At 38.7% G+C, this 27,992-nt stretch overlaps 2 protein-coding genes across 6 annotated transcripts in view; one reads left to right on the top strand and one right to left on the bottom strand.

Annotated features, from left to right (window-relative positions):
• PRMT9 (protein arginine methyltransferase 9) overlaps window positions 1-25,029 on the top strand; it is a 29,385-nt gene extending 4,356 nt beyond the window's left edge. Inside the window, exons 3-12 of one of the 2 annotated variants that reach the window (XM_006209933.3) lie at window positions 2,796-3,032; window positions 3,565-3,732; window positions 6,033-6,135; window positions 7,051-7,157; window positions 10,325-10,517; window positions 12,169-12,352; window positions 14,076-14,793; window positions 19,961-20,114; window positions 23,437-23,559; window positions 23,859-25,029. In XM_006209933.3, the coding sequence (XP_006209995.1) occupies window positions 2,796-3,032; window positions 3,565-3,732; window positions 6,033-6,135; window positions 7,051-7,157; window positions 10,325-10,517; window positions 12,169-12,352; window positions 14,076-14,793; window positions 19,961-20,114; window positions 23,437-23,559; window positions 23,859-24,074 (2,203 nt within the window). In that variant the 3' untranslated portion in view covers window positions 24,075-25,029. The remainder of the gene's footprint in view (window positions 1-2,795; window positions 3,033-3,564; window positions 3,733-6,032; window positions 6,136-7,050; window positions 7,158-10,324; window positions 10,518-12,168; window positions 12,353-14,075; window positions 14,794-19,960; window positions 20,115-23,436; window positions 23,560-23,858) is intronic. The other variant, XM_072976047.1, reaches the window with a different exon arrangement.
• Window positions 1,148-27,992, bottom strand: part of TMEM184C (transmembrane protein 184C) — a 44,190-nt gene continuing 17,345 nt past the window's right edge. The window contains exons 8-11 of one of the 4 annotated variants that reach the window (XR_012079865.1): window positions 27,299-27,398; window positions 26,613-26,784; window positions 26,005-26,400; window positions 1,148-1,272 (exon numbers count right to left, since the gene is read on the bottom strand). Coding sequence is in view for 2 of the 4 variants with exons in the window: in XM_006209932.4 (XP_006209994.1) it covers window positions 26,135-26,400; window positions 26,613-26,784; window positions 27,299-27,398 (538 nt within the window). In the remaining 2 variants the exon portion in view is untranslated. Of the gene's footprint in view, window positions 1,273-15,715; window positions 15,885-25,329; window positions 26,401-26,612; window positions 26,785-27,298; window positions 27,399-27,992 lie in introns of those variants that run through there. The other 3 variants (XR_012079861.1, XM_072976061.1, XM_006209932.4) reach the window with 3 other exon arrangements.

Genomic DNA, 27,992 nt, shown 5'->3' on the forward strand with positions numbered 1-27,992 from the left:
CAGTTTTTGATTGGGATTTGTTTTAATAAATCTGGTTTCACGGCTTTGTACAAAGTACAAGGAGAATTCTTGTTTAGGAAACACCATTGCAGTGCCCTTTTCTATAGAGTAAATCACTTTATACGTCCCAGCAGCTGTCCTTAATACCACTGCTTTGCCCACCTGGTCATACCAAGTTTCATTCAATGAAAAAAGAAATGCCTTTATCCAACTTGTATTAGTCAGTCTCCGTAACGTAACTGCTATACAGTGCCATAGTCTTAATCAAAATGGCTTAGCGAGTGAAGTCAGTACTCCTTTAAGGGACAGGAAGTTGATAGTGTCTAGTTGTAGTGTGACAATAGCAGGGAAAATAAAGTTGGTTGTCAGCTGAGGCTTGTTTGTTCACACTAACAGCTAACCTGATCCTGATACACAGACTCCATCTCCACAAATTAGCAACCACTTCCCTTTTAAGAGAAATTTAGCTTAAAAAGTTTTAGATATCTCCTCAAATTAGTTAAAAATCTGCATTTTACTTTCAAAGTGTCTAGTTGTTTAGATTATGTAAGAGGAGTTACTCTATAGGGTTTGATTATATTTCCAAATTATACACATGTAATGATCACAACATTCTAGGGCTTACATTTCAAGATAAACTCAATTTAACAGAAAATTGGAGCTCTACACACTTCTGGCAGATTCTGTTGTTGGTCTACTGCTGTAGGACATAGACTGAGCAATCACCAGTCATTGAGAAAAAAATACTTGGTGTTAAATTGCTTTGGGGAGATATCACTATGCAAAATTTTAAATTCAGACGTTGGCGGTTCAGAACTTGTCAGAGTGTGAATGTGGCTTTTGCTACACAGTTTGCCTTTGTTCTCTAGGACAGGTTCTTAGCTTTTGTAATACTCTGCTTTTCTCATCAAGAACAGTGTATCACTCATGCCCCATCAGAAGAATCACTATTCCAGGGGGAAAGGATTTCCAAAGTAAAGGATAGCCTCCTTTTCTGACATTTATTTGTGAAATAAAATTTGTGTCTGGAGTGTCTCAGCTTTCTATTAAGCCAGTAGTATCAGATTTAAACAAAACGTATTTAAATTTCTCATCAGGAAGATAATGGTTTTTCTTGTTAGTAGAAAAAAGGCATTTTTAAAGTTCATTGACATTGACACAACATTTTGAGTGTTTTAATACGAGATATACTTCAGTTGAGTGGATCATATATTTTTTCAGAGCAGTAGCATTGCAGTTTAAGAAATCTGAATGATATATTGAAGAGCAAACCTAAGGGAAACACAAAGCCAGGAAATTATTAGGAGCAGGTTTGGCATTGATTCAACAGATCATTGATATTTTGAAATTTTTTAATATCCATTGCTAAGTTAGTGTCTCAACAATAGATTACATAGGATGTATTTTGTATTGTACTGTGGGCTGGTGTCAGTTGCAGAGTAAGACAGCTTTACCTTCAAGAAACTGGAAAATAACAGATACTAATCTTAAACATTTTAAAATGAGTGCCTGTCATTTGACATCGGGCTGTTCCTTTTTTTGCTTAAACCCATACCCCAAATGAATAGTCTGATTGATTCAGTTTCTTTAAAACTGACAGAATACTTCAAGGTGCTTGTGAAGAAGTGTGAGTGTTAAAGGGTTCTGCTAGCTCGATTCTCTTCACTGTGTGGACCACACCCTGGTGCTGATCCACAAATGACCAATCGATGACAGACGAGTATAGAGATTGAGAGTAAATATGTAGCAGTGTGACATTGCAGAAAATCCAAGCACGTAATCGGGGAACTCACCTGTTGAAGGGGGTGTGGACCACTTTGAGTGCCGCTGAAATCTAGTGTAGGGGTTGCCTGCTAGTCATGTGGAGTACAACTGTACTGGTCTACAGATGGTTAGATATTTTTCAAGGAGGGGGAAGTTCTTTACCATAGATAGTTTATGAAGCACTATTCCAGACAGTTCGATAGTTTTCTTCCCCTGTCTTTTATGATTGATTTGCTTACATCTAATTCAGTAGCAATTTTTGGGGTGACTCACCTTTGATTTTTTTCCCTTAGGCACAGTGGCTCTCATTTTATTTTATTTTATTTTTTTAATCGAAGTACAGTCAGTTACAATGTGTCGATTTCTGGTGTACAGCACAGTGTCCCAGTCATGTGTATATGTACATATATTTGTTTTCATGTTCTTTTTTATTAAAGGTTATTATAAGATATTGAATATAGTTCCCTGTGCTATACAGAAGAAACTTGTTTTTTTATCAAACAGTGGCTCTCTTTTTAGTCATATTTATTTGATTTCTGTTATATTTAATTAAATTATAACAGAAAAAAAAAGTACAGCTGGTGTAAACCAGTCTGGCAGCAACTACAAGGGACCATCGATGACCACACAGCTCGGCTGTGGAGAGAAAGGTGCGTGACACACCAGAGAGGCACCTGCCAGCCACAGGCGTTAGTACCTTTTACAGAGGGAATGGTTTTTAGAAACCCCTGTTCTGGAAAACTGTTTAAATGGAAGCTGACTAGGAGAGCTTCTGCCACACCACAGTACAGTCGTAATTCATAGTCAGGTACTTGTGAGTGTCCTGGGATGCATAAACATAACGGATTCAGAAAGGAAAGAAGTGATGGAGGATGGCCGTCCTCACAGAAGGCTTCCCAAGGAGACGGCACTGGGTTGAGTAGGATTTGGGGTGCTGGGGAGGGTTCTCAGGCCAGATGAGTGACATGAGCAGAGGCACTGTAACTGATAGCATATGGTTGAATATGTTGTCTGTCATTTTTTTACTCTAGGATGGGCTTTAGAGATGAAGCAGCTGGGTATTTTCGTAAAGCGGTGAAGTTAAACCCTGATTTCAGTGACGCAAAGGAGAATTTTTATCGCGTTGCAAACTGGTTGGTGGAACGCTGGCACTTCATCATGCTTAATGACACCAAAAGGAATACGATTTATAACGCAGCAATCCAAAAGGCAGTTTGTTTGGGGTCCAAAAGTGTTTTGGACATTGGAGCAGGAACTGGAATACTAAGGTTTGTTGCAATTGTGTTTTAATTACATATACATGTGTGCTTATGTAAATTAAAGATTTTACCAAATATGGAAAATTTAGCAGTGGAATTTAAAAATAGAGTTTAATTTATTTCTTATAATCTTGTTATGATTATTCATGCAATTATTATTATTAACTATTATTTTCACTGTAGCTTTTATTTTATCATGAACTTGACATAACCACCGAGAAAAACTTGGGGTTAACGTTGAAATTTTGAATAATGAGTTTTAAGAATACTTTTTTACATTAACGTTCTGGTTGAATCTAGTTATTTAAAGTTTATTAGCATTCTGCATGCCAACTGTGTCTTAATAAGGTGGATGTCATGATTTTTTGTGTGATTTATCTCTTGACAAGAATGTTAGTTCATTTTTTAAAAATGCAGAATGAATAATGTTTGTATTAAAGAATAAAAGGAAAGCCCCATGTTTAAGCATTGTAATTCCACTAAAATTTGGAAAAATACAGTTCATTTTTTTTTCTTGATGGAGCCCCTTTTCCCCTTGTAGCATGTTTGCTAAAAAAGCTGGAGCGCACGCGGTGTATGCCTGTGAGTTATCCAAGACCATGTATGAACTTGCCTGTGATGTCGTGGCAGCAAACAAGATGGAAGCAGGGATCAAACTCTTACACATGAAGTCACTTGACATAGAAATCCCAAAACACATTCCTGAAAGGTATTATAATATGAACTAATTTTGGTGTTTATAATCTACTATTGTATTTTTTAAAAATTAAGATATTCACATTTCTAGCTTCTAGCCCAAACCAAAATGCTGAAACCGTTCTGTTGTAAAGATATGGATAATAGGGTAGTTCAGCATAAGACAGGTTTTCATAATAAGGTCATATTCTTGATAAAAAATATTTAAGGATCTTGAGAAAAATTCGTGGCAAGACATTTAATAAATAAATTTCACCTTTAGCAAGTTACTTTACCTTTGTTGATTTTAGTGTTCTAGCTGTAAAAATGGATAGTACCTCCTGTGTGGTCAATAAGTATTTAAAAATTGTGCTTAAAAATAATGCGTGAGTAGGTTAGGCTTGAATGAATTATCACATTCGGTGTTAATATCCTTGGCTAAAATGGAAGCTTAGGAAGTATCAGCTGTATGTTGGCTTGGGCCCTTCAAATGCTTTGAATATTATTTCCTAAGTCTTAGCCTTTTGGGATGTTATTTCACTTTGATCTGTGTCACAAGAAGATGGAATTTTCGAGCTAGAAGGGGTTTGAAAATCATCTAGTCCAACAACTGCCATTTTAGATACAGAGTTTTCTCTGGGTAGCACTTGCTGTATCCCTCTCCTGGGTAGTCTGTCTTCTCAACGTTCGAAAGTTCACTTTACATCGAAACAGGGCTTTTTTATGCTCTGTCGTGATAAGTCTTCTTCCATATGTGTATGATAGTATTTATATTTATTTACTTAACAGTGATGCTTTTCAATGGTCTCAGCATTTGTTCTTGTGAAAGAAGTCCTGTTAGATTGTTGAGGCAACTGTTACACCCATTTTACAGAAATAAACAGTGTCCTCACTTGTCTTAGTCTGCTCAGGCTGCCATTGACAGAATACCACGGTTAAACCACAGACATTGATTTTCTCACAGCTCTGCAGGCTAGAAGCCCATGATCTTGGGCGCTGGAGAGTTTGGTTTCTGGTGGAGCTCTCTTCCTAGCTTTCAGATGGCCTTCCTATTGTGTCCTTACATGGCCCTTCCTCTGTGCCTGTGGGGTGAGAGAGAGCTCACTGCTGTCTCCTCCACTTTCATAAGGTTGCAAGACCTATCAGATTAGGACTTCACCCTTAGAACCTCATTTAACCTCAGTTACCTCGTGAAGACCTTATCTCCAGTATCGTCACACTGGGAATTTGTGCTTCAGCGTGGATTTTGGTAGTACAAAAGTCAGCCCATAGCATGAATCAGTTACCTTAACTTTTCCACATTTTTCTCACAGTTGGTATTGTAGAAGGAGCTGTTGACTTTGAATAGAAGATACCGATTACAATATAGACTCTTATTAATTTATTTCGATCTTACGCAAATCTAGAGACTTCAAGATGTTGGACTAGATGATTTGAGATACCTTCCATGTTCTAAATGTATGCCATCATAAATACTAACAGTTTTGTGTGTGTGTGTGTGTGTATAAAATACTGGTTGTTGGCCCTGTGGGGGATACCAAAATTGTCTCTGTCCTCAGGGCACCTACAATCTAGATAGGAGAATAAGGAATATTCATGAAACTTTTCCTTATCTTCTAACTACACAAATGGATGGTCCTGGCAGAAGGACTAAGGAAGTTCAGAGAAGGGAGAGTTTTTTGGTGTGTCTTTGAGTAAATTTTCCAGAAAGAAAGAGTGGACAGAAGATCAGAGCTCTGTGGCTTAGGCATTCGTAAATATTCACAGGTGTGGGTAAAGCAAGAGAAGTAACAGGAGAAGGACAGTCCCTGTGTGAGAGGTAAACACGGACGGTGAAGGGAGGGGAAGGATTGTGAGGAGCAGGCCTTCTCCCCTGCACTGAATGTTATTTGTAGATCAAGGAAAATTAGAACTGAGAAAGATTACTCATTTTGATAAACAGGAGTGTCTTTGCTGGTAGAGAGTATTTTTATAGGACCTTGAGGGTAGAAGTCCAATCACTCAGGATTAAGGAGGGGGGCTGGTAAAGGTAATGGGTGTGACCCACTCTGAAGGATTTTGGCAATGAAAGAACATCTGAGGAGGCAGCGGGTCAGGTGAAGGTTGTGCACCGCCTTCTGTCCCCACCAAGAAGTTGCCAGTGGAGAAGAGAGGAGCCTCGGGAACATTAGAATTCCTCAAGTTTCAAGAGTAGATATTAAAAATGAAATAAAATGTATTAGAAAATGGACTGTTTCTATAACATACTCTTCCTTTCTTCTCTCAGCTTTGACATCTTTTATACAAATAGCATGATATTTTACTTACATGTATCTTTAAAAAATCATTCTATAGAGTGTCCCTAGTTGTAACAGAAACTGTCGATGCAGGTTTATTTGGAGAAGGAATTGTGGAGAGTTTGATTCATGCATGGGAGCATTTACTTTTGCAGCCAAAGGTAAGCAGCATGAAAAGACTTAAATTTGATTAAGAATTCAGTATTCAGTAGATCATTTTTTGAGCCCTGAGCATAGTTGCAGGGCAGTATGAGATAACATCCCACTGTTGCAGTGCATGCTCTGTAGTTGGAAAGAAATCTGTGCAAAAAAAAAAACATTTAGTAACATAACGCAATGTGTACTTGTGTGCCCAGATGGGATTCAGAGGCAGAAAAATACTCCAGGAAGGGATTCGTGGGAACTGAGGTTACATTATGAAGGGGTTGACTCTGGAATTCTTGAGTAGGGTTGAGAAGGGGAAGTGCTTTCAATCTCACAGCCTTCATTGCTTGTATTTCTGGCAAATTATCAAAAGGGAATGTAGTGCTAACTGGCATGCTGTAGGTTTAAGGTACCACTTGGACCCAGGCTGCTGAAGGGACAGGACTGACTTGTGTAATTGCCAAGTTATATTTCCTCTGCTGTGGCCCATCAGTTGTAGATTTGAATTATATAATATGTATTATGAATGGAAGGATTTTAACTTGCAGTAAGAATTCACTACTTACAGAAAATGATTTGGATTTAAAGTAGCTAATGAAAGGTTGGAAGAGCAGTTCATTTTTCAAGCAGGTAATGGTGATTTTGGCTTCTCAGTAAAAGTCGGACCCAGTAGTCTTTGGTTGTAGGCAGGCTTAGAGAATTCTAGCTCCCCACCTCCCTCCCTCCCTTCCTATTTGTACTGTTAAAAAATATGTATGTTTATATATAGCAATGAAAATGAAAGAAACTTTTTAAAGAAAAAAAAAAACTTGACCTGCGTATCCTTAACTGTTGTTTTTGAAGTTTTTTCTCATAAATTTTCATAGCTTGCCATCATACACACATATTTTGACATAAATGTAACAATATAATTTTTATTGTTATGTTTTTAGGCCAAAGGTGAAAATGGTAATTGTGAAAAATATGGGAAAGTTATACCGGCAAGCGCTGTCATATTTGGGATGGCAGTAGAATGTGCAGAGATAAGAAGACATCATAGGTGAGTGATTATTTAAAGAGTAAATGGTAAAACCTAGTCATTTTAAGGTGTAGACTGTAGTTCAAAGGTTATTTAATGGACATTTATTTGGATGAGCATTAGTAGTTTTTTGACCTTTAAATTCATGATGTTTATTTCAGTCTTAATTTTCTTTTTGCTTTTTTAAAACTTTCTTCAAAAATAGAACTCTAGGATTAAAATCAGCCTTCAGTTTTCTAGTGGAAAATTAATTCTGATACAACTTAATATCCTTTTGATATGTGATAGAGTCATGGGACAAATAATACATTCAGACTGATTTTAGATGAAAGTGAAATGAAAATTTCCAATGTGAAAATAATTTTAGTTTTAATTTATTTCTCCCATTTTCTCTTCTTAATACCATTGACATAATATTTTGTGGTTGGGTGGGGTGAAATTTTAGGATCTTTATACCCTTGAGAGTTTGAGATTGATCAAATGTGATACAGGTGAAAAAAATGTGATACAGGTGACAAGTTTTTTTAGTTATAGAAGCTTCTTGGTTACATTTTTTTCTTGAACATTAATGATTTTTTTAAATTTTATTAAAATATTGATCCATATTTTGTTAGGACTTACTTTAAAATGTAACACATAAATACTTTAGGAAATACTGATGAGTAAAAGAAGAAAATAAAAGTCATCGTGACATACTCACTAGTAGATAACTACTGCTCATCTTCGTTGTATATTCTTCCTTACACTTTGCTGTGCATGTACCAGGGTGATGAGGGACAATATTTAGTGATCGTAGGGACAGGCACCAACCAGACAGACAGTGGCCTCTGTCAGCAGACTGGCTGAATGAGAGTGGACTGGTTGGTTGTCAGCTCTGTGTAAGTATCAGTGTGTGTATGGATAAATTTAATTTTGTTTCAGAAGGATCAGTAAATGTATTAGCTTTTTCTTTGTAAGCCTCTTCATGTTAATAGATTTGATTCGTGGATTTTTAAAAATCAGTTTCCTAGTGTTGCATGTAGTTCCCAGAGTTTAGAATTTTTAGGTTGCTTCTACTTTTCTACTTTTAAGAACAGGGGTAAGAATATATAACAGAGAAAAGGAGAAAAGACAGCCTCTTCAATAAGTAGTGCGGGGAAAACTGGATAGCTACATGTAAAAGAATGAAATTAGGACATTCTCTAACACCATGTACAAAAATCAACTCAGAATGGACCAAAGACCTGAATGTAAAACTGGACACTATAAAACTCCTAGAGGAAAACAGAGGCAGAACACTCTTTGACATAAATTGCAGCAGTATTTTTTTGGATCTGTCTCCTAAAGCAAAGGAATTAAAAAGCAAAAATAAACACATGGGCCCTAACTAAACATAAAAACTTTTGCACAGCAAAGGAAACCATCGACAAAACAAAGATAATGTACCAAATAGGGAAAAAAATTGCAAATGATTTGACTTATAAGGGGTTAATATTCAACATATTTAAACAGCTTATACAACTCAATATCAAAAAACAAACGATAAAAACCACCCCCCCAAAAAACCTAGGAATCATATCACAATAAAAGTATTAAAAAAATACAACCCAATTAAAAAATGGGCAGAAGAACTGAATAGACATTTTTCCAAAGAGGAAATGCAGATGGCCAGCAGGCACATGAAAAGATGCTCAACATCACATTCTTTTTGTTTCTATACCTTGTGACTTCTAATTTTGTTACTATTAAAATAATTAATAGTTCCATTTGATAATTTGTCTTTTTAGAGTATGATAAAATAATTTCTAGGAGTAGACTATTTGAACTTCTGAAACCCTCTAAAAGCTGATTACTGATAAATGAATGCCTGTGAATGAGATGAGGTTGGAGTATTTCCTTTTACAAAATGGTGTTGCTAGAATGCCCTTGAAATGTTTTCTTCACTGTAAATTTTTTTTGACATCAAACATTATAGCAAGTACACAAACCATAGATTTATGGTTTGATGAATTTTCATGAAGTTGATTCACCTGTGTAACCAGTGCTCAGTTCAGTGTCCAGAATATTACCACCACCCCAGAAAGTCCCCAGGAAGAAACCCCTTCGAGTTACCAGTGCCCCGTGGTCCCCAGAATAGTCACTCCCCTGACTTCTAACACCATGGATAATTTTGCCCATTTGAATTTTGTACAAATGGAATCACACGGTATGAATTTTCTTACGCTTGCCTTCTTTTGTCCAGTAATCCTTGTTCTTGTGTGTAGTTCATTCTCATTGCTGTATATTAAGCCTCATTGTATGAATACACCACAATATATTCATGCAATTTGCTGTTGATGGGCATTCAGATTATATGCAATTTTGGGGGTATTGGAAATAGTACAGCTATAAACATTGTTGAACACTTTTTTCATGGTCGTGTGTTTAAATTTGTTGGCATGTTTGCAAAAGTGCAAATGCCAGACACCTTGAGGTTCCCATATTGAGAGTGAGTCTGGAATAGGCGTGTTCAGCCTAAATAGGAACTAGGAGAGCCTTCCCGAGTGGTCTTGTTAATTACACGCTCCCGCCGGTGGTGCCTGAGACGTATTCTCACCAACACTTCCTTCCCCCATTCTGGTGGTTGTGTGGAATGGCTTTAACTTCATTTACCCTGGTGACCTTCCACATGCTTATTGGCATTTGCATATGTTCTTTTGTGAAGTGTCTGTTTAAATCTTTTGCCCATTTTTGTGTTTCTTTTACTATGGAAATTAAAAAATGTATTTTGGATGTTTGACCTTTATTGAGTAGATGTATTACAAATCTCTTCTACTCAGTGGCTTGCTTTTTTACTTTCTTACTGGGGATCTTTTGATGAGCAGAGCTTTTAATTTTACTTTTTTTTTTTAATGGGATGGGGGAGGGAATTAGGCTTATTTATTTTTAATGGAGATGCTGGGGATTGAACCCAGGACCTCATGCATGCTAGGCACATACTTCACCACTGAGCTATACCCTCTCCCATAGAGTTCTTAATTTAACCTATTTATCACTTATTTTCCTTTATAGTTAGCCATTGTGTATGTAATTATGTTTAAGAAACTTTTACCTATGAAGTTTTATTTCATTTTTATGTTTATTCTTGCTGGTTCAGTATTAGATGGTGTTACTTAATTCTAAAAAAAAAAACAAACCAACCCATCTTCCTCCCTTTACTCTCTCACCAGGGTGTGTGTTAAGGATGTTGCTGGGATCTGTTTGCCAACAAATGTGAAATTTCAGAGTCCAGCTTGTTCTTCTGTAGATGCCGAAGAAACAATTGAACCATATACAACCGAAAAGATGAGTCGAGTTCCTGGGGGATATTTAGCTTTGACAGAGTGCTTTGAAATTATGACAGTAGATTTCAACAATCTTCAGGTAAAAAAAAAAAAGGCTAAGTTACTATTTTTGAGCATTAAATTTCTTGTATTTGTTTAAGATAATTAATACACAGGAGTCTTATTTTATGAGTTTGCATGGGGGTACCACTAACTACATAAAGAAAATGATTAAACGGTAATCGGAATTCCCTCCTGAAATTATTTACTTACTTTAATACAGAGAAAAAAAAAATCCTTGCAGCTTTTTAGGAATGTCTAGTGTGCCTGGTACATTCACATGTGTCCTTAGGTCACTCTTACAACAGTTTTGCAATATAGTTATAATTATCCTTGTGTTCTACGGATGAAGGAAATGTTTACATATTTAATAACCTCCAGCTGTGAATGCGGGGGTAGGAGTTATAGCCTAGACCTTCCAACTTTTCTCTGTGTCATACTTCCATTTCAGATTAACAGTATTCCTTGAAATGAACAGTAATCAGATCTCTAGATGGTTTGTGTAGTATGGTGACCAGCCATCCTGGTCTGCCTGGAACTAAGAGGTTCCCTAGACAAAGGACTTTTAGTTTTAAGACAGACAGTCTTGGGCAAATCAGGACAAGTTGATAACCGTGTGTGTGGGTGTGTGTGTGTGTGTGTGTGCGCGTGTGCGTGTGCGTGTGTTGGTGGGTGGTGGGAGGAGGATGTCCTGTACAAAGAAAGTGCCCGAGACAGGTTACAGAGAGTCCTTCCCCTCTGTGCTAACTGTTCAAGTACACAGGGTTTTTAGATGAAACCTGCCTCGGGGCAGAAGACTTTGTGAGGGTCATTTTAGCCTAGGATCTTCATAATCTAATAAAAGCTTTCCTCTATTAACTGTTAACTAGGTTTTTCTTGAGCTGGTCTGGAACTAAATTCACTCTTGGGCGTTGCTCACTAGGACTGGGTTTCAGGAGCGTTTCTTTGCTGATGTAACATTCCGATGGGAACAGCTCCGTCATAGCTGCCAAACACCCCAAAGCTGTCCTCCTCTAATTTTAAGCTTTTCTTATTTTAATTTTTCTTTCACACACACACACACCCCATCTTATTAAGGCTTTAATTTTAAAAGTAATATCTCCCTGTTTAACACTTCAAAGTAAGACAGTAGAAAGGAAAAAGAAAAAGTATATTTCTACTTTCTTAAAATCTAATTTAGGACCTTCTTTCCCGAGGTCACCAGTTTGAAATACATTGTTTTTTTTTTTTTTTTAATTGAAGTACTGTCAGTTACAATGTGTTGATTTCTGGTGTACAGCGCAATGTCCCAGTCATGCATATACATACCTATATTCATTTACATATTTTTTGTCTGAAATATATCTTCAGACTTGCTTTTCTATTCTTCTACACACCACATGCACCCCCCCCACGCACACTTTTTTTTAGACAAAATAACCCCTATTGCTTTGCAATGCCTGCCTTCATTGAACAGTCTGTCATGGACTTCCTGCTGCATCGTTAAATGTATCTGCCTCAGTGTTTATAAATAGCTGCAGGGTGTTCACCACAACGTATCAGACCTTCCCGGTTATGGGTGTCTGAGACATTCATCCCCTAAGGGTGCAGGGCAGGACTGAGAACTTACAGGAATGGAGAGTGATATGATACAGGGGACTGTGTAAAATGAATGTGTAAAGTCATCTTATTTCTTTTATATTTTTTGTCAGGAATTAAAAAGTCTTGCAACTAGGAAACCTGATAAAATCAGTACTCCTGTTATTAAAGAAGGCGTGCTAGATGCTGTTGTGGTTTGGTTTGTGCTCCAGCTGGATGAGGAACACAGTTTATCCACAAGTCCTAATGAGGAAACATGCTGGGAACAGGCTGTCTACCCCGTACACGATCTTGCAGGTATATCTTGTCTGATTTTTTTTCCGGTGGGGGGGACTTGTTGTTTTAATCCTCTCAGTATTTGAGTCAGTGTCAAGAAAATTCAATTTGAATATGAAGTTTCCAGTTAAGGGAGATTGGTTAAATCTTTGAGAGTTTTCTTTTTCTTTTTCAAAAGTAGCTTTAAATAATTAAGATATATAGTTAAGAGAGACTAAAACACAACTCTGCTGCATGCCATTCAGAAATACCCATCATTAAATCATTTCTTCAGCTCTGAGTCCTCTGGTCATCAGCAGGTAAGAGAAATGCTAGTTCAGTTTCTATGGAACACAGTGGGAAGCTACCACTTATAGTGCAGGAGTTCTCACCACTTACAGAATCGATGGCACCTGTGGGTTCCCAGGTCGTGGAAATATGCACACTCAGATTAAGTACAACATTTTGCAGTTTTAGAGTTCATGAATCGATGGACTTAACCTAGGGAAGTCCTTATTAAAGGTATTTTTTTGTAGAGATTTTTTTTTTACCAGCAATTTGGTGGGTATCAGTATAGTTAGAGCAGTTGTATTCCGTAGACAAAGTCCACCCCTTTCTTCACACTGGAAGGCAATACATTTTTACTTCTGTGTGGCCTCCTAGTCAAGGATCTGATCTGGCAAGGTCACTGGGTCATGGAATCCGTGTAGTGTTGTGGCTAGGATGGTTTTTGGAGTCAGTCAGGTAGATGTGAATTCGGATCTTGGCTACTTCCTGACTCCCTGGCCGGCCTTGCTGGTTATTTCTTAGAGCTTCTGTTATGTGAAGGATAAAAATGGGATGACGCTGGCTAACCTTGCGAGACTGTTGCAGGAATTACTAGACATACTGGATGTACAGTGCCTACCATAGTGACCAGCACTCAATAAGTAGCATTTTAAAAGCTGTGCTCATTTATTCTAACTCTCTTACGGTAATTTAGATGGTACTTTTTTTTTTAAATCCTTCTTAGGGATGAGACATTTAAAATGTGTAAACAAGAATAACGTGCATTTTCAACTGGCTCTAAGGCTGATAAGAAGGAATTGCAATCACACATTTGCACTTCAAAGTTTTGCCACATGTGGAAGCTCATGGATAAGACCATGATATATAGTCTTCATTGTAGGCCTTAGTCCTTCCTTATATTTTCAAATGTCTCGACATGTAAGAATGTCTAAATACTTACAGTTAAGAAATACTACTGATAAGATTCTATTGAACGCTGCCTTGTTCTTTTGGAAATTTCTCTTAGAGAAAAGAGTGTCCCTTTAAGCTAAAGCGAGGTTTGGTATTGAGCCCTGAACTGCAGCTGTCTTTGTTACTGCTGGCTTCATTACCAAAGACCGGGAGTCCCCTGTAGTCCTCCCCCTGCCTTGCAGTTTGGGGACGTGGTGATGCCTAGTGGTTACAGTAAAAGCACTATGCCCCTGACAGTTAAAGGTCCAGTAATGAGCTCTTAAATCTCTCCATTGTGCTATAAATTAATTGGATCTTCAAACTTCAGTTTTTCCCTAAGTAAAGCTGGAGGGATTTTCCTAGTTTTTTTTTTTTAATAGGAAATGAAGAGATTAATTCACTTAATTCTATTAAATCAATAGATTACTCTTTCCTGTAGTGGTTTAAAAAACGGGGGGTGGGAACAGAGTTCTTTGTGTTATTCTCAGGCTTATAAACACTCATATTCATCAGCTGCAATTTTTTTCTTTTTTCCTGCGTTGTGAAGACTACTGGATAAAGCCTGGGGACCAGGTGATGATGGAAGTGTCTTGTCAAGATTGTTACTTAAGAATCCAGGGTATCAGTGTCTTCAATTCTGAACACGAAATGGACGTTGGGAAAAGTTTCACCAAGAATGAAGACTTGCTCTGTGTAGGAAACGAGGCTGAACTCTGTAGCGCCCTGGCTAACCTTCAGACCAGTAAACCGGATGCTGCGGAGCAGACGTGTGTGTTGGAATCCACAGAAATCGCTTTGCTTAATAACGCCCCGTATCACGAAGGCTTTAAAATGGCCATGAGGAAAGTGTTGTCTTCGCTGACTCCGGAGAAAGTGGGCCAGGCCACGGACACTCAGTGTCAGAGGAAGGGGATGAGCTGTGGCAGTGGACAGAGTGGCTCAGAGCAGAGCGTCCCTGAACCTTTCTATGTGTTGGACGTGTCGGAGGGCTTCTCCGTTCTGCCTGTGATGGCCGGCACGCTTGGGCAGGTCAGGCCTTACAGCTCTGTGGAGAAGGAGCAGCACCGCACCGCCCTGGACCTCATATCTGACGCCAGTCACTTTCCTAGAGAAACACTTGAGTTTTGGTTGAGACATGTGGAAGACGAGTCTGCGGTGTTGCAAAGGCCAAAGTCAGACAAGTTGTGGAGCGTAATTATATTGGATGTCATCGAGCCGTCTGGGCTCATTCAGCAGGAGATAATGGAGAAAGCTGCAATATCCAGGTAAAACACAGTACGACCCTTGGTTTGTCTGAGCTCAGACTTCCCGTAAATTCTTCTAGTTCCTTAACGGCGTGACTATACAAATGAGTTGGGAGCATCGTCTGTTCTCGGCGTTGCTTTTAGGGCCTGTGACTCCCTGTTTTTCTCTTTCTGTGCATGTCATTACTGATTTTGCTTTCCCTAAAGGAACCCCCTGCACTGCAGGTGTGAAGAGAGCCTGCTTTGGGATTGAACTGTCTATGTGTTAAATAGGGAATTCAGTAGAGAGCTGTAAGACCAGATAAGACGGTGAGGGTAAATAAGGAAAAATCAAATTTCATCTTTATGATCTAAGAAACACCAATAAAAAACATATAGTATGCACTTGATGGTGTATTGGGAGAGCTGAGTGCTTCTTAGGAACAAGTCCCGATACTTTAAGGTCTTAGAATCTTTATTTTTGTACAGTTCTCTCCCTAAAGTATTTCTCCTTCAGCTCAGGTTGCTGGAGGTAAACTCGACCCTAATATTTAATTACTGAAAGCAGATTTGGCTAAGCTTTAGAGTCTTTCAGTTGTGCTGCTCAGATCTGAAAAGATGACAATATTTAACATTTGGGGGCCCAAATTTAAGTAAAACGGGTTTATAAATTTAAAATTTTGTAGTATATGAACAGGGATTGTTTTGTAGTACAGGCACAGTGGTGGGAATGCAGGCCAACTGCAATAGCAAAAGGCAAATTGTCCAGGAAAAAAAGCATTTGCTTGTATAGTTAATTAGATTTTAGGTTTCATGTGCATTTTCTTTCATTAACCACACTTATCTTTTCTTATGGAGTAACTAGTAAAAATCACTGCTTTTTTTTTTTTCCTTTAAAACAATCTTGTACATACAAATTATGGGGATATAGAAGTCTGATGTAAATAAACACACACACACACTCTCTCCCTCACTCGCTGTCTCTCTTAAAATTTTAAACGGATGTACTTGACAGAGTATAGAACAAGGAGATGAAAGGGTTTGACTCTAGTCTCAGACTTGCCGCTGAATTCCTGAAGTAGTAAAATTTGCTTATAGGTCATTTAATCTCTCTCATCTTCAGTTTTCCTCACCTGTAAAATGAGGGATACTGGATTAGATGCCTTTGAAGGCATTTCAGCTCTACACATTACTGACGCAAATGAGCTTTGACTTATTTGGTATAATCGCCTTGAAAAGATGTACACTTTAACTAATGGTTTATTATTTTATTTTCAGGTTTAATTCTTTTTCTGATTTTTTTTTGTGGTAAAATGCATATGTGAAATTTTTCATCTTAACCATCTTTAAGGGTACAGTTCAGTGGTATTAAATACTCTCATAATGTTGTGAACCATTACCTCCAGCCATCCCCTTAACTCTCTTCATATTGTAAAACTGGAAGTTTGTATCCATTAAACAATAATTGTTCACGCCAGCCTCCCCCCAGCTGCTGGCAACCACCATTGTATCCTCTGCTTCTGTGAGTTTGACTGTGCCTCACGTGACTGGAACCAGACAGGATTTGTTTTTGTGTGTGTTATCATCTTATTTCACTCAGCATATATCCTCCAGGTTCATCCACGTTGTAGAATGTCAGAATTTCCTTCCTTTTTAAGGTGGGATAATACTCCATTGTATGTATATATCACATTCTGCTTACCCATCCACTGATGTACTCTTGGGTTGCCTCCACGTTTTAGCTGTTGTGAATGGTAATAATGAATATGCGTGTACCAGCATCTTTTGAGATCCTGCTTTCACGTCTTATGGGTATATACCCAGAGTGGAATTGCTGAATCATATGGTAATTCTATCTTTGATTTTTTGAGAAACTGCCCTTCTGTCTTCCACAGCAGCTGTACCATTTTACATCCCCACCAGCAGTGCACAAGGCTTCCGGTTTCTCTGAATCCTTGCCAGCACTTGTTTTTGTACTTCTGGTAGTAGCCACTCTATTGGGTGTGAGGTGGTATCTCATTATTGCTTTAATATGCATTTGTCTTATGATTAGTAATGTTGAGCATCTTTTCATATGCTTGTGGGTCATCTGTGTATCTTTGGAGAATTATCTATTCAAGTCCATTGCCCATTTAAAAATTTTTTAAATTATTGTTGTCGAGTTATAGGAGTTCCTTGTGTATCCTGGATATTAACCGCTTACGAGATATAAGATTTGCAGATGTTTTCCCCCGTTCCGTAGGTTGCCTTTTCATTCTGTTGATTGTGTTTTTTGATACACAGACATTTAAAAATTTGACGTAGTCCCATTGGTGTATTTTTGCTCTTGGTTCTTTCTTCTGTATGGTCAAATCTGCTGTTGAATCCCTCTAGTGAACTTTTGAGTTCAGTTATTCTTTAGCTCAGAATATCTGCTTGGTTCTTCAGTTTCCATCTCTTTGTTCATATTATCATTTTTATTAATGCATCATTTTCCTGATTTCATTTTTCATGCATCCTGTGACAGTTATTTTAAATTCTCTGTAACTTGCAGATCTGTGTTTCTTCAGAGTCCGTTTCTGGAGATTTGTTGCTTTGATTGGGCCATGTTTTCCTGTTTCTTTGTATGCCTTGTTACCTTTAAGAGGACTTGGACTTAAAGAAAGGCTTCTGGCTCTGTGTGGAGAGGACCTTTACCATTCTGCCTGCCTAGAGATTCTGGAGACCTCTCAAGCTTTTTCTGGGGGTGCGTCTTCTCTGGGCTTATGTGTCACCTCTTAGTGAAGAGGTTTGCCTGTTTCTCCTCAGGGGCTCCTCCTGGTGTCTGCCTGAAGTACTGCAGCTTCTTCGGTGCCGTAGCAGGTCATGGTGCTAGAGCTCCCCCTGATGTCTGTCTGTGGTACTGCAGATTCTCCAGTGTTCGAACAAGCCAAGTACTCTCTTTTAAGGGGTCCCCAGCCATTCCTATCACCACTTACATTCAGCCAAGGCTAGTCCCTTCGGCAGCCCCCTGAAAATGTTGGAACGTTGGATGTAAGTCCTCTTTTCTCTTTCCCTCCCCAAGGAGAAGCTGGGAGTTAGAAGTTTTCTTCTGATTGTACCGCGCTATGCCTGGAGGAGGGACCATGGCAAGGTCATGCCTTTTCTGCCATGCGATTCTGTTTGGCTGTGTGCTGGCCTCACTTAGGACTTCTAGTAACTATGTTGAATGGAAGTGGTGATAACAGGCATCCTCGTCTTGTTCCTGATCTTAGAGGAAAAGCTTTCTTTCAGACAGCCACATTTTACTTAAATGGAACCTTGTAAAGGACTTTTTATTTTTTCAAAAAACTTGTATTAATTTATTTTGGGGGAGGATATTTGGTTTATTTATTTATTTTTAGAGGAGGTACTGGGGATTGAACTGAGGCCCTCGTGCATGCTAAGCATGCACTCTACTACTTGGGCTGTACCCTCCCCCCAGTAAAGGATTCTTTTTAAAAGCAGTTGATTGTAAAAACAATTTATCAGACAGTATGTACTTTCTGAGTGATTAGTTGTATTAGTGGGAAACATCTTACATAAACTATCTGCAGTTCCCCTTCCCAGTGTTCTCGGGGGGGTCCTACTGGCAGTTTGGGGGACAGTTTTTTTGAGGGGTGAGTTGGGGACAGTTATTATGTAGGACTGCCCTGTGTGTTGCAGGATGTTCAGCATCTCTGGGAACTAAATGCTAGAGGCACCCATTCATTGCTCTAACCAGTTTTCTTCCCGCCTTTGCGAACACCCCCCCCAAGCAACAGTGCAGACCCAGGGCTCCCCTCCTTCAGCCTGAGCTATCGCGCGGTCCCCTCACCAGATACTCTTGGGTGCGTACGCTTGCCTTGATTCTGGGGCCAGAGGTATGCAGTTACTCTCGCCCGGGCCTCTAATTTTGGTCTTTAGCCTCTAACAGTGGGGAGACTTCATGACTGGTGAAAGAAGATGAAGTTTGGGGCTGAGAGAATAGATTATATTTGGGATAAGGATACAGGGCATCTGTTTCACTGGATACCAACCTTCCCCCAAAAAAAGGTAGGGAAAAATGAGCCATTGTACAAACCTAAGTATTCACTCTCTAGTTACCTTTGCAGTTGTTGTTTTAAAATGTGCGTTCTTAAGCTTTATTTAGTCATACTATATTAAAATACAGGAGAAAGTTTAAAAGCTTTTTTTTTTAATTTAAAACCATTTAGAAACACTTTGTTGGACCACGAGGAAACAGTGAAGAGTGTCTTCAGAATTTTTGCCATCTATGGTTCGACTTTTGAGGTGGAACATATTTTTTTATTTCTGGAGGCACAGATGGTTCAGAAATATTTGGCTTTGCACAGGATTCCATTGAGGAGTCTGGCAGCTGTACTGGTGTCAGTGACAACACTCGGTGTCAGGAAAGCCAAGTGGAGTTTCAACGCAGTTACTGTTTTATCTACACATAACTAAGAAGCATTCCTGTTAGTGACAGTAACACTGAGTTAAGGGTTTGTACAAGATTTTAAAGTAGCGTGAACGTGTCCTTTTAAAATAATTTTCATACTTGCTTTTGACTAGTATTTATCTCTGGCTTGGTGGTTAGTACTTGGTTCAGCCTTTTCTGACTTTCTAGGGTTCAGCAGATGTATTTTGGACATTCTGTTTAGCCCAAGTTTTTAGTTACCCCATAAAAGACTTGATGGTCTTGCCTGCCGCCCTCCCTCTCTCCCATAGGTTTTATGGTAAGAAGCTTGGCTTTATTAACCTGTGTACCTTTTTGTCTCTGATTTCATAGACTGCTACCGTCTTGTGGCTATTTGAGGGTGGAGGGAATTAGTCAAGTAACATAAAGCTCTGTGGCTTGTCTCTCAAATTTGAGACTTCGTGATCTTAAGAAAAATTAGATCTGGTTTCATTGAAACGATCACAAATAGCAAATAACTTCATTTGTCTAGAAAATTTAGTAAGATGACTTCTGAACATCCTTTTCCTAATCAAACTTTCACCCACTAGTTTTAATAGCCATTGATGACTCTTCTTGAATCTACAAGCTTCTGTCCCTCCAGCTGACTGGTTGCTTTGCAGGCAGTTTGCCATTCTGAACCACTGGCTGGCTACCAGCCTAAAGTCCTTCAGACGATGCAGAATCTGTAGCTCCACAGTTAGTCATGGTTCAGGTATTGGTACTTACGAAATGTGGGGAATCAAGATGCTTTTTAAAGCGTTTTCTTCCCTCCAGGTGTTTGCTGCAGTCTGGGGGCAAGATCTTTCCCCAGTATGTGCTGATGTTTGGGCTGCTTGTGGAATCACAGACGCTGGTGGAGGAGAGTGCTGTGCAAGGAACGGAACGGACTCTTGGATTAAATATAGCGCCTTTCATTAACCAGTTTCAGGTACGTGTTTAGAAGAGAAGTTCAACTAGGTGGCTGTTAGATCTCCCTTATCCTCTCTCTGTAATTTTATAGTCACTGTGTTTAGTTGGATTAGGATGGTAATCAGTCTTCTAGAGCAAAGGAACTTATTACTGGTAAAAATCAACCTAGGGGTTAGTGTAGCCAAGGAATTCTGTTGTTCCTGCTGACAAAAGTCAATAGATACTGCTCTGAACCACCGTTATAAATGAAAAATAGGCTGCTGGGTTTAGTCTTAGGAACAAGTGTGCTGCTTGTCTAAAAAAAGCAGCAGCCAGAAAACCTTTGTTCTAAACATGAACCCCTAATTACAGTGAGACTCCAGGCTGGCAGGTGTGAGCCCCTGACATCTCGTCTCGGCAGTTAGACTGCAGGGAGCAGGAATGTAGGCGCCCCGGAGACTGGAGCTCAAGGAGGAGGCGTTAGTTGCTGTCTGGGGAAGAAGGATTTAGTGCTGGCAGAGGTGCTAGTAGCAGAATTAAATTTGTGAGTTAAAATTGTGGGAGTGGGTGGAATGTCTAGGGACGCAGTTTGGGGCTGGCAGTAGGTGGGACGCTGCTGTGGGTAGTGGGATGCTGAGTACTGAGTTACAGGAGTGATCGCTGAACCTTTTACCTAAAAGCTGCAGGCAATAAGCTCTTGAATATGCATTGTTAGATCTTCAATGGACAGTACTTGCTCAACAAATATAAATTTGTTGAGGAAATGATTTTTTTCAGGGCAGGCTAAGGCTTTAGAATTTGCTTAATCTCAGTTTTGTGGAGAGTTTAACAAAGAAAACACACCAGTCAGAAGACCGAGAAGTTTAAACTATTTGTGTGGTCCAGAAATACCACCATCTCCTGTCTTGTAGCTTATTCTCTCTCGGTCCTGATGTGAACAATTTTGGATTCCATCAGAGTCTATGATATTTTGATCCTGCTATCTCTTCACTCATATCCTCCTCAACAGCTTATAGTCCATGGTCTGTATATTTTTCATATATCCCTTCTCTTCCATTTTTCTGCTGGGCGGGGAAAATCCCAGCTTGGTTGAATTCTACTTTCTGCCTTCTCTGCACCAGCACCCCCACAGCTGAATATGCTGACTGGTCTCACTTCCACTTATGACTACTCATCTCAAGAGGCTCCATGAACCTGCTTGGCAGTTTTACCCCTCCAAGTCCACTCACCCATTTTCTGAGATGATATTGTCTCCTCTCTAATGTGGTGATTATCTATTACACTGACAACTGAGTGAACCAATGAAACAAAATGAGAGGCTGTTTAAAAAAAAAAGCTATATAGAAAACAGCAGAGATGTATTAATTCATTCAACAAATATCTACTATATGTGCTTTTAGGTTTTGGGAATATAGTCAGGAAACTAAAGAGGTAAGTTCCTGCACTCTTGGACCTAGCATTCAAACAGACAATAAACAAACAAGAAATAGACAGACAAAGGAGTAGAAAGATTAGTTTGATAGATGGTGAGAAGTGAGGAGGTTAGAGGAGACTGGGAACTGGAGGTACGGGGTAGTCTCTTATTCGGGGAATGTGTACAGAAAGGACTCCTGGATGAGTGCTATTTAAGCAGAGACCTGAGAGAAATAAGGAAGCACACCATGTCCAAGTCAAAGGCTCAACAAACGCAATGACCTGAGGCAAAAGCATGATTGGAGTATTTGAAACAGTAAGAAGAAACCATGAGGGAGGCTCAGGTGAAGGATACAATCAGAAAAGCATTAGGAGTTAGGTCTCGCAGAGCTTTTTGGTCATGGTGAACGTTCTGGCTTTTACTCTGAACGGGGTGGAAAACAACTGGATGGTATTGAACAGAGGAGTGATGAGGTGTGCCTTGTTTTGAAAGGATTACTACGGTTGGTGTGTTAGGAGTGGACCACTGTGGAGAGCAGGCAAGGGCCTAAGACCATTGCAGTAACCCAGCAAAGAGGTGGTGGTGGCTTCGACTAGAGTGGTAGCAAGGCAGGTGGTGCAAAGTGGTAGGCTGTAGGTATATTTTGAAGGCAGGTTTTGATGGATTGGATGTAGTCTGTGAGAAAGCGCCCGGAACATAGTTCCCATTTACTGATGTAGGCGAAATAGGAGGATCAGGTTGTGCTTCATTTTTATGGGATCATTAAGCAGTTGGATAAGAATTCAGATAAACAGCTAGAGATAGAATTTGGTGATGAGATTTAGTAGATGACATTTAAAGCCGTAAGACTGGGATGGAATCACCTTGGGGATGTGTAGAAAGAGAACAGGGCTGAGAACTAAATTCTAGAGAACTCAACAAGGTTATGAGCTCTAGATGGGAAATCTAAGAAGGGATTAGCAAAGATGACAGGAGTGGCCAGTCGGCTAAGTTGAGAAGTAAGTGAGGACAGACTATGAGGGAAGGTGCAGCTGTGTGGGGATAGAGTGCAGGTGATGACAGGGGACAGAGGACTCGAGGGCTGTTCTTCTGGTGACTGATGCAAACAGGGGAATGGCAGGGACTCACTGAGTTTTTATGGGGTGGGGGACAGGTGGATCCCTTCAAGGATGCCCAGGGAGAGGTTGATGTGTCTGTGTCCTTTTTACCATGAACAGCTGCTCTCTAATAATTTATTCAAAGGCAAGAGGGTACTTTTTCAACAGTAGCTTCCTTTCTATTTCAAACAAGGAGGCTAAATTGTTAGTAGGAAGGTTCCGTTGCCGCTGAAATGGATGCAGCACCTTACAGCAGTGGTTCTCAACCCTGTCTGCACTCTCAGAACTACCGATAGCTGGATCCCAGCTCCAGTCAGTCTGAGGTGTGGCCTGAGCTGTGAGGGCTTTTTAAAAGCTCTTTGGGTGATTTTAATTTGCAGTTGAAACTGAGAACGACTGCCTTTTAGATACATAAATTACTTTCAAAGTGAACTCCACTATTAGTTGTTTGGTTGCACTTGACATACTTTCTCAAGCAGTTCAGTAATTAATGTTGTATTATTTGCTTATTGGTTCATCTTTCACACATAAGCATATCTTTGGTTTAAAATTTTTGGAGCTGTTTGGCTAAATAAAAATTTAATCTGCTGTTACCCAAGTGCAGAATCTATTGATAACTGAAACCACGGAATATTATTTAACCAGTGTAAAATCTTAGTTTGTTCATTCTCATAAAACTGGAATCATGAAAGTCCTTATGCCTTAATAAGGTTGATGTGGGAATTAAATTAAATGAGGTAATAAATATGAAAAGCACTGTATCATATTGAGCCAAGTACAAAGCAGGAAACTTAATGAGACTCGGTCACAAAAAGAATTGAGTAAAAGTGAAAACCGTATACTTTCTTTAGGTCCCTATACGTGTATTTCTAGACCTGTCCTCACTGCCCTGTGTACCTTTAAGTGAGCCAGTGGAACTGCTAAGACTAGACCTGATGACACCGTATTTGAACACCGCTAACAGAGAAGTAAAGGTAGTGTAAAATGATTACTCCTGTCGTTCCAGACTTATCTTAAACTAGGTAGTACTTTAGATACATGAAATAGTTTTAGTCACTTTCTTTGAAGATTTAAATGTTATTTATTTTCTGAACAGTATCCAGACATAGGCTTGGGTAAACATTAATGAATAAGATAGATTGGTATTAATTTGAATTGGGTGATTAATTATATTTCTTTATAAAATTTGGATCTAAAATTGACTGAAAAGACAAAGACTTATCCAAATCTACTCTGTTTACACTGATGAAGTTTTCGTGGTTTAATTTAATAGGTACGCATTTGTAAATCTGGACAAGTGACTGCCATTCCATTTTGGTATCATCTGTACCTTGATGATGAGATTAGGTTGGATACTTCGAGTGAAGCCTCCCACTGGAAACAAGCTGCAGTTGTTTTAGATAACCCCATCCAGGTGGAAATGGGAGATGAACTTGTGCTCAACGTCCAGCACCACAAAAGCAATGTCAGCATCACAGTGAAGCAATGAAGAGCAGTTTTCCAATGAAAAAATGTGGAAATAGAGCAGCAAGTTCACAATTCTTGTAGTCTGAATTAGTCGTGGGATTGTAATCATAAAATGGAGTTATGGAGATTTAATTCCTTCTAATGGTCGAATGTTTTTTAAAATGGACATTAATAAAGTGTATTTAAAAGATCTGAAATTTAAAAGTGGCATTATTACAAAAATATTGCTGCAGACTTCCTTTCTGGAAAAGGCTGTCATTAATTTTTCAAATTAGGAACCTGTTTTTATTGCTTGGTTTTACTTACTACAGATTAAATTTTGCCAAACCTGTGAGTCTATACTCTTAACCTATAAAGATTAGGGATTTTGAATCTCATCTTCATTTTTTAGGCATCTTGGATTTTTTCCCCTTAAATCCAAACTTATAGTTGGGAATACATCAAAAAGTTGGCTTCACTGAAGACTGAGGGCTATGGTTATCTGTAAATTCCAAGCTTGCTTCTTTTAAATACTTGAAATACTTCTGAACCACCTTCTCAGTTTTCATGTTTTGGGAATGCAAACTTGAGTAAGAATTGAAGCTGTAGACTAAATCTAAGTAAGAGTATAAGAGGGACAAAGTAAAATCTGGGCGTTTAGCATTTTTCCTGGGCTACTGGCAAAGAAAAATTAAAAAGCTGATAAATTCAAGAAAGAGTTAAACCTAAACCAGTATTTTTCAAAGTTTTGATCTGGATGCACAGTAAGAAAAAAAAATTAGTCCAAATTTTAAAGACCTGAAGTAGCAAGATTAATAAGTAAGATCATCATGCCTTGTATACACTGCGTGCTGTTTGTTAAGTGAACCACACAGGAAGTTAGATGTATCTTCTCTCCAAACTGCCTGATCTCCTTGCCTCTATTATACTGCCCACCTTTACTGTCGGTAAAATTGTTTAGTTTATAAGAATGGACAGAGTAAAAACTTTGTACCTAACTACCATGAACCAGTATGCATGTATGTACATATTAGATATATATGTGCTTAAATATACAAAGCAAAGGTTTTGAGAAGTAATACTTATCTTTGCTATTTGCAACATACTACTCTGGCACTTTATTTTCAATGTAAATGTTAGACCCAATGGGTTATGATTAGCAATTAGAGGAACTCCATCCCAATTAATAAATTTCTCCCCAACAGCACCTACAAGTCTTCTGACTATTGTCTGATGAATTAAGACTATAGTTTACACTTGCTGACAACTTTAATGGCACTGAGGAAAAGCAGACTGGGTTTCTATCTCACGTCTTCTGTCCATTTTATTATTTTATTCTCAAAGTCACAGATAATCTATTAATCTATTAGCGTGGCTGCAAATATGATTTTTTGATAGTAGTTGTTTTAAGATTAATAATATTAGGTCTTAGATATTTCTACTAGTAGGGATGTAAAATGCAGTCATCTTTCATTGTAGGTATAAATTTTCAACCCTTTAAATTTTGGGACTTAATTTTTTTCTGCTGTCTCTCTCTAATCAGGAACTTTTTGTTAAAAAATTAAGGGTCTACGTTTAAAGAATGAGAGACAGAAAAAGTTACAGAAAATAAATGATAAATTCTAATTTATCGAAAGACATCCAGGTGAGAAACAGAAATAATTGTTAGATAAGCATATATGGCACATGATTATGATTAAGTTCCACTAATTCATATTCTGAATTACATTTCCTGCTTATTCCAGAGCATTATATCCATGCAGCAGTGGTAGGAAGCATTGATTTTTTTTTTTTTTTTAATGTCTATCATCTTGCTAAAGCATTGTTAACGTCAGTAAAATTTAGTAGTCATTTTCTACCATTTGCGTATGTGATACTCTATGTAGTGTTAAGAAATCAAGTCTAAGTCTAGGATATTTAGACTGATTATTTGTGATATACAAAACTTAGTTGTATAAATCCAGTAGTTGTACCTGGTCTTCGCCTATCTTTGTGTTGAAATTTTCCACCATTAATGGCTTGTCCCAAGCACAAAATCCTGAGCAGTGGGATACCAGGTGATGAAATAACACGGCGGCAGCACAGTCTGCTTTCGCACACTGTTCAGGAGGCCATGGAAATATCTGAAGGTTCTTTTTTCACTCCTGTAGTATAATTACATATTTCATCGGATACATTAACTGTAGTAGGTGTAGTCTGGGGAGTCACGGTGTGTCCAAACCCTTGATAGTGACCCATGGGTGAAGGTGGCACAGAAGAGGCAACAGAAGTTGCATCTTGCGATGATGATGATAACAAACTTGTATGTTCATTTTGATCTTGATCCTCAGGAAAAAACTTTTTCCTAGGATGTCCCATGACTGTCCTTCCTTTAAAGTAACATAAAGGTTTCCGAGTTAGCCAAGAGTTAGGTTATTTTTACCACTACAGACTTGCCATGCTAAAAATAAGCTCCCCCTCCCCGTCCCAATTTGAAGAGCCTTCCTGTGGCCCCGCTTTGAACCATCTTTTCATCTCTTAAACACACCTGACAGGAGAACTGCAATAGCCTGTCTGAATGAATGAAATGGCTGGTACTTACCAACATGCCTCACTTGTTCAGAAATATCATCCCTAATATCTGAAATATCCCACATGGCAAGGAAGGAATCAAAGCATGAGCCCTCTTCTGCTTCTTGGACATACGGTTTATACGAGAAAGTGTAGTGATGAGCAATGGCAGCAAGGAACATCTCAATACAGATAATAAAGTCCTACAACAACAACACCGACAGGAGCATCAGCCACCTTGGAGTTTGAATCTATTTTCGTAGATAAAGGAAAAGCACCACCTTTCTCTCTTCTCAAAAGTATCAAGTATCAACAGCTGGCTTTCCCCCACAGGATTATGTTCATTTTTCCATTTTCCAAAATTACTTTTGACCTCTTCCAAAACAAGACAAAAAGCCAAAAGTTTAAATTTATTTTGTACTACGCCACTAAGATTTCTTTGCAAAGTTCAGTGCATTCTCAACCCACTGCCCGAGGACTAAGAGGAGAAATGCGGAAAGAGAAACTAATTAAGAAGAACAAAACCGAGGTTCTGTTCCCGGCTCTACTACAAATCAGCGACGAGGACCAGCTTCCCTAGGGCCCCTTGCTTCCTCACGTGTGAAGGGAGGATAACAGTCGCCCCACAGCCTGCATGCTGGCAGGTTTAGGAGATAATACGTAAAAATGCTTAACAAACAGTGAAGTTCTACTGAATTCAGAGACAGCGCTACTTACCTGGAGTCCTGTGGCCACAGCTTCTACGGTTTGCCATTCCCATGTATGCTTTTCAGAAATAACGCCAACTTTTACCAACAAAGCAATAACTACTGCTTGCCTATATGTTAGGAAAAGGTAAACGCCAAATCTATATCAAGCATAAAATGAGCAGGTGTTTTAAAAATATGCCGTTTAAAAAGTTAAACCCAGTACCACCTGTGGGCTGACCACCGCCACCACCACCCTGCCTTTACCACATACTCCTGAGGACACCAGGTATCTGTAGTCTATGTATGTTTTACAGATTTACTCTTCTGGTACAGTTTCATCACATGAATTTTGATTATGTACTCTTAAAACTTACAGCCTGGCTTTTGGCTTACACTCTTTTTTTATTTTGAAATGCTGCACAAGTAATTAGATTTTAAGTTCTTCCTATACATAGACAAATGCCTAACACCTTGTACAATAGCAATTTAAAGTGAAATAAAGGACAAATACTTAAATGTTATCTACACATGTATTAATTGATTATTCAAATTATTTTAAAGAATACTTTGAAACCAGTCTTATTTGAAGTCAAGACAGGGAGTCCACACTGAGCATTTCAAGCAAACCTAGGGATCTCCCCTAGGTTAAATTTAAACAGACAATAATGAGGTAGTAGACAAGGTTTCATAGATCTGTATACAAGAATATTCACTCCAATATT

Source organism: Vicugna pacos, chromosome 2 (assembly GCF_048564905.1).
Source record: "Vicugna pacos chromosome 2, VicPac4, whole genome shotgun sequence".
Classification (NCBI taxonomy): Eukaryota; Metazoa; Chordata; class Mammalia; order Artiodactyla; family Camelidae; genus Vicugna; species Vicugna pacos.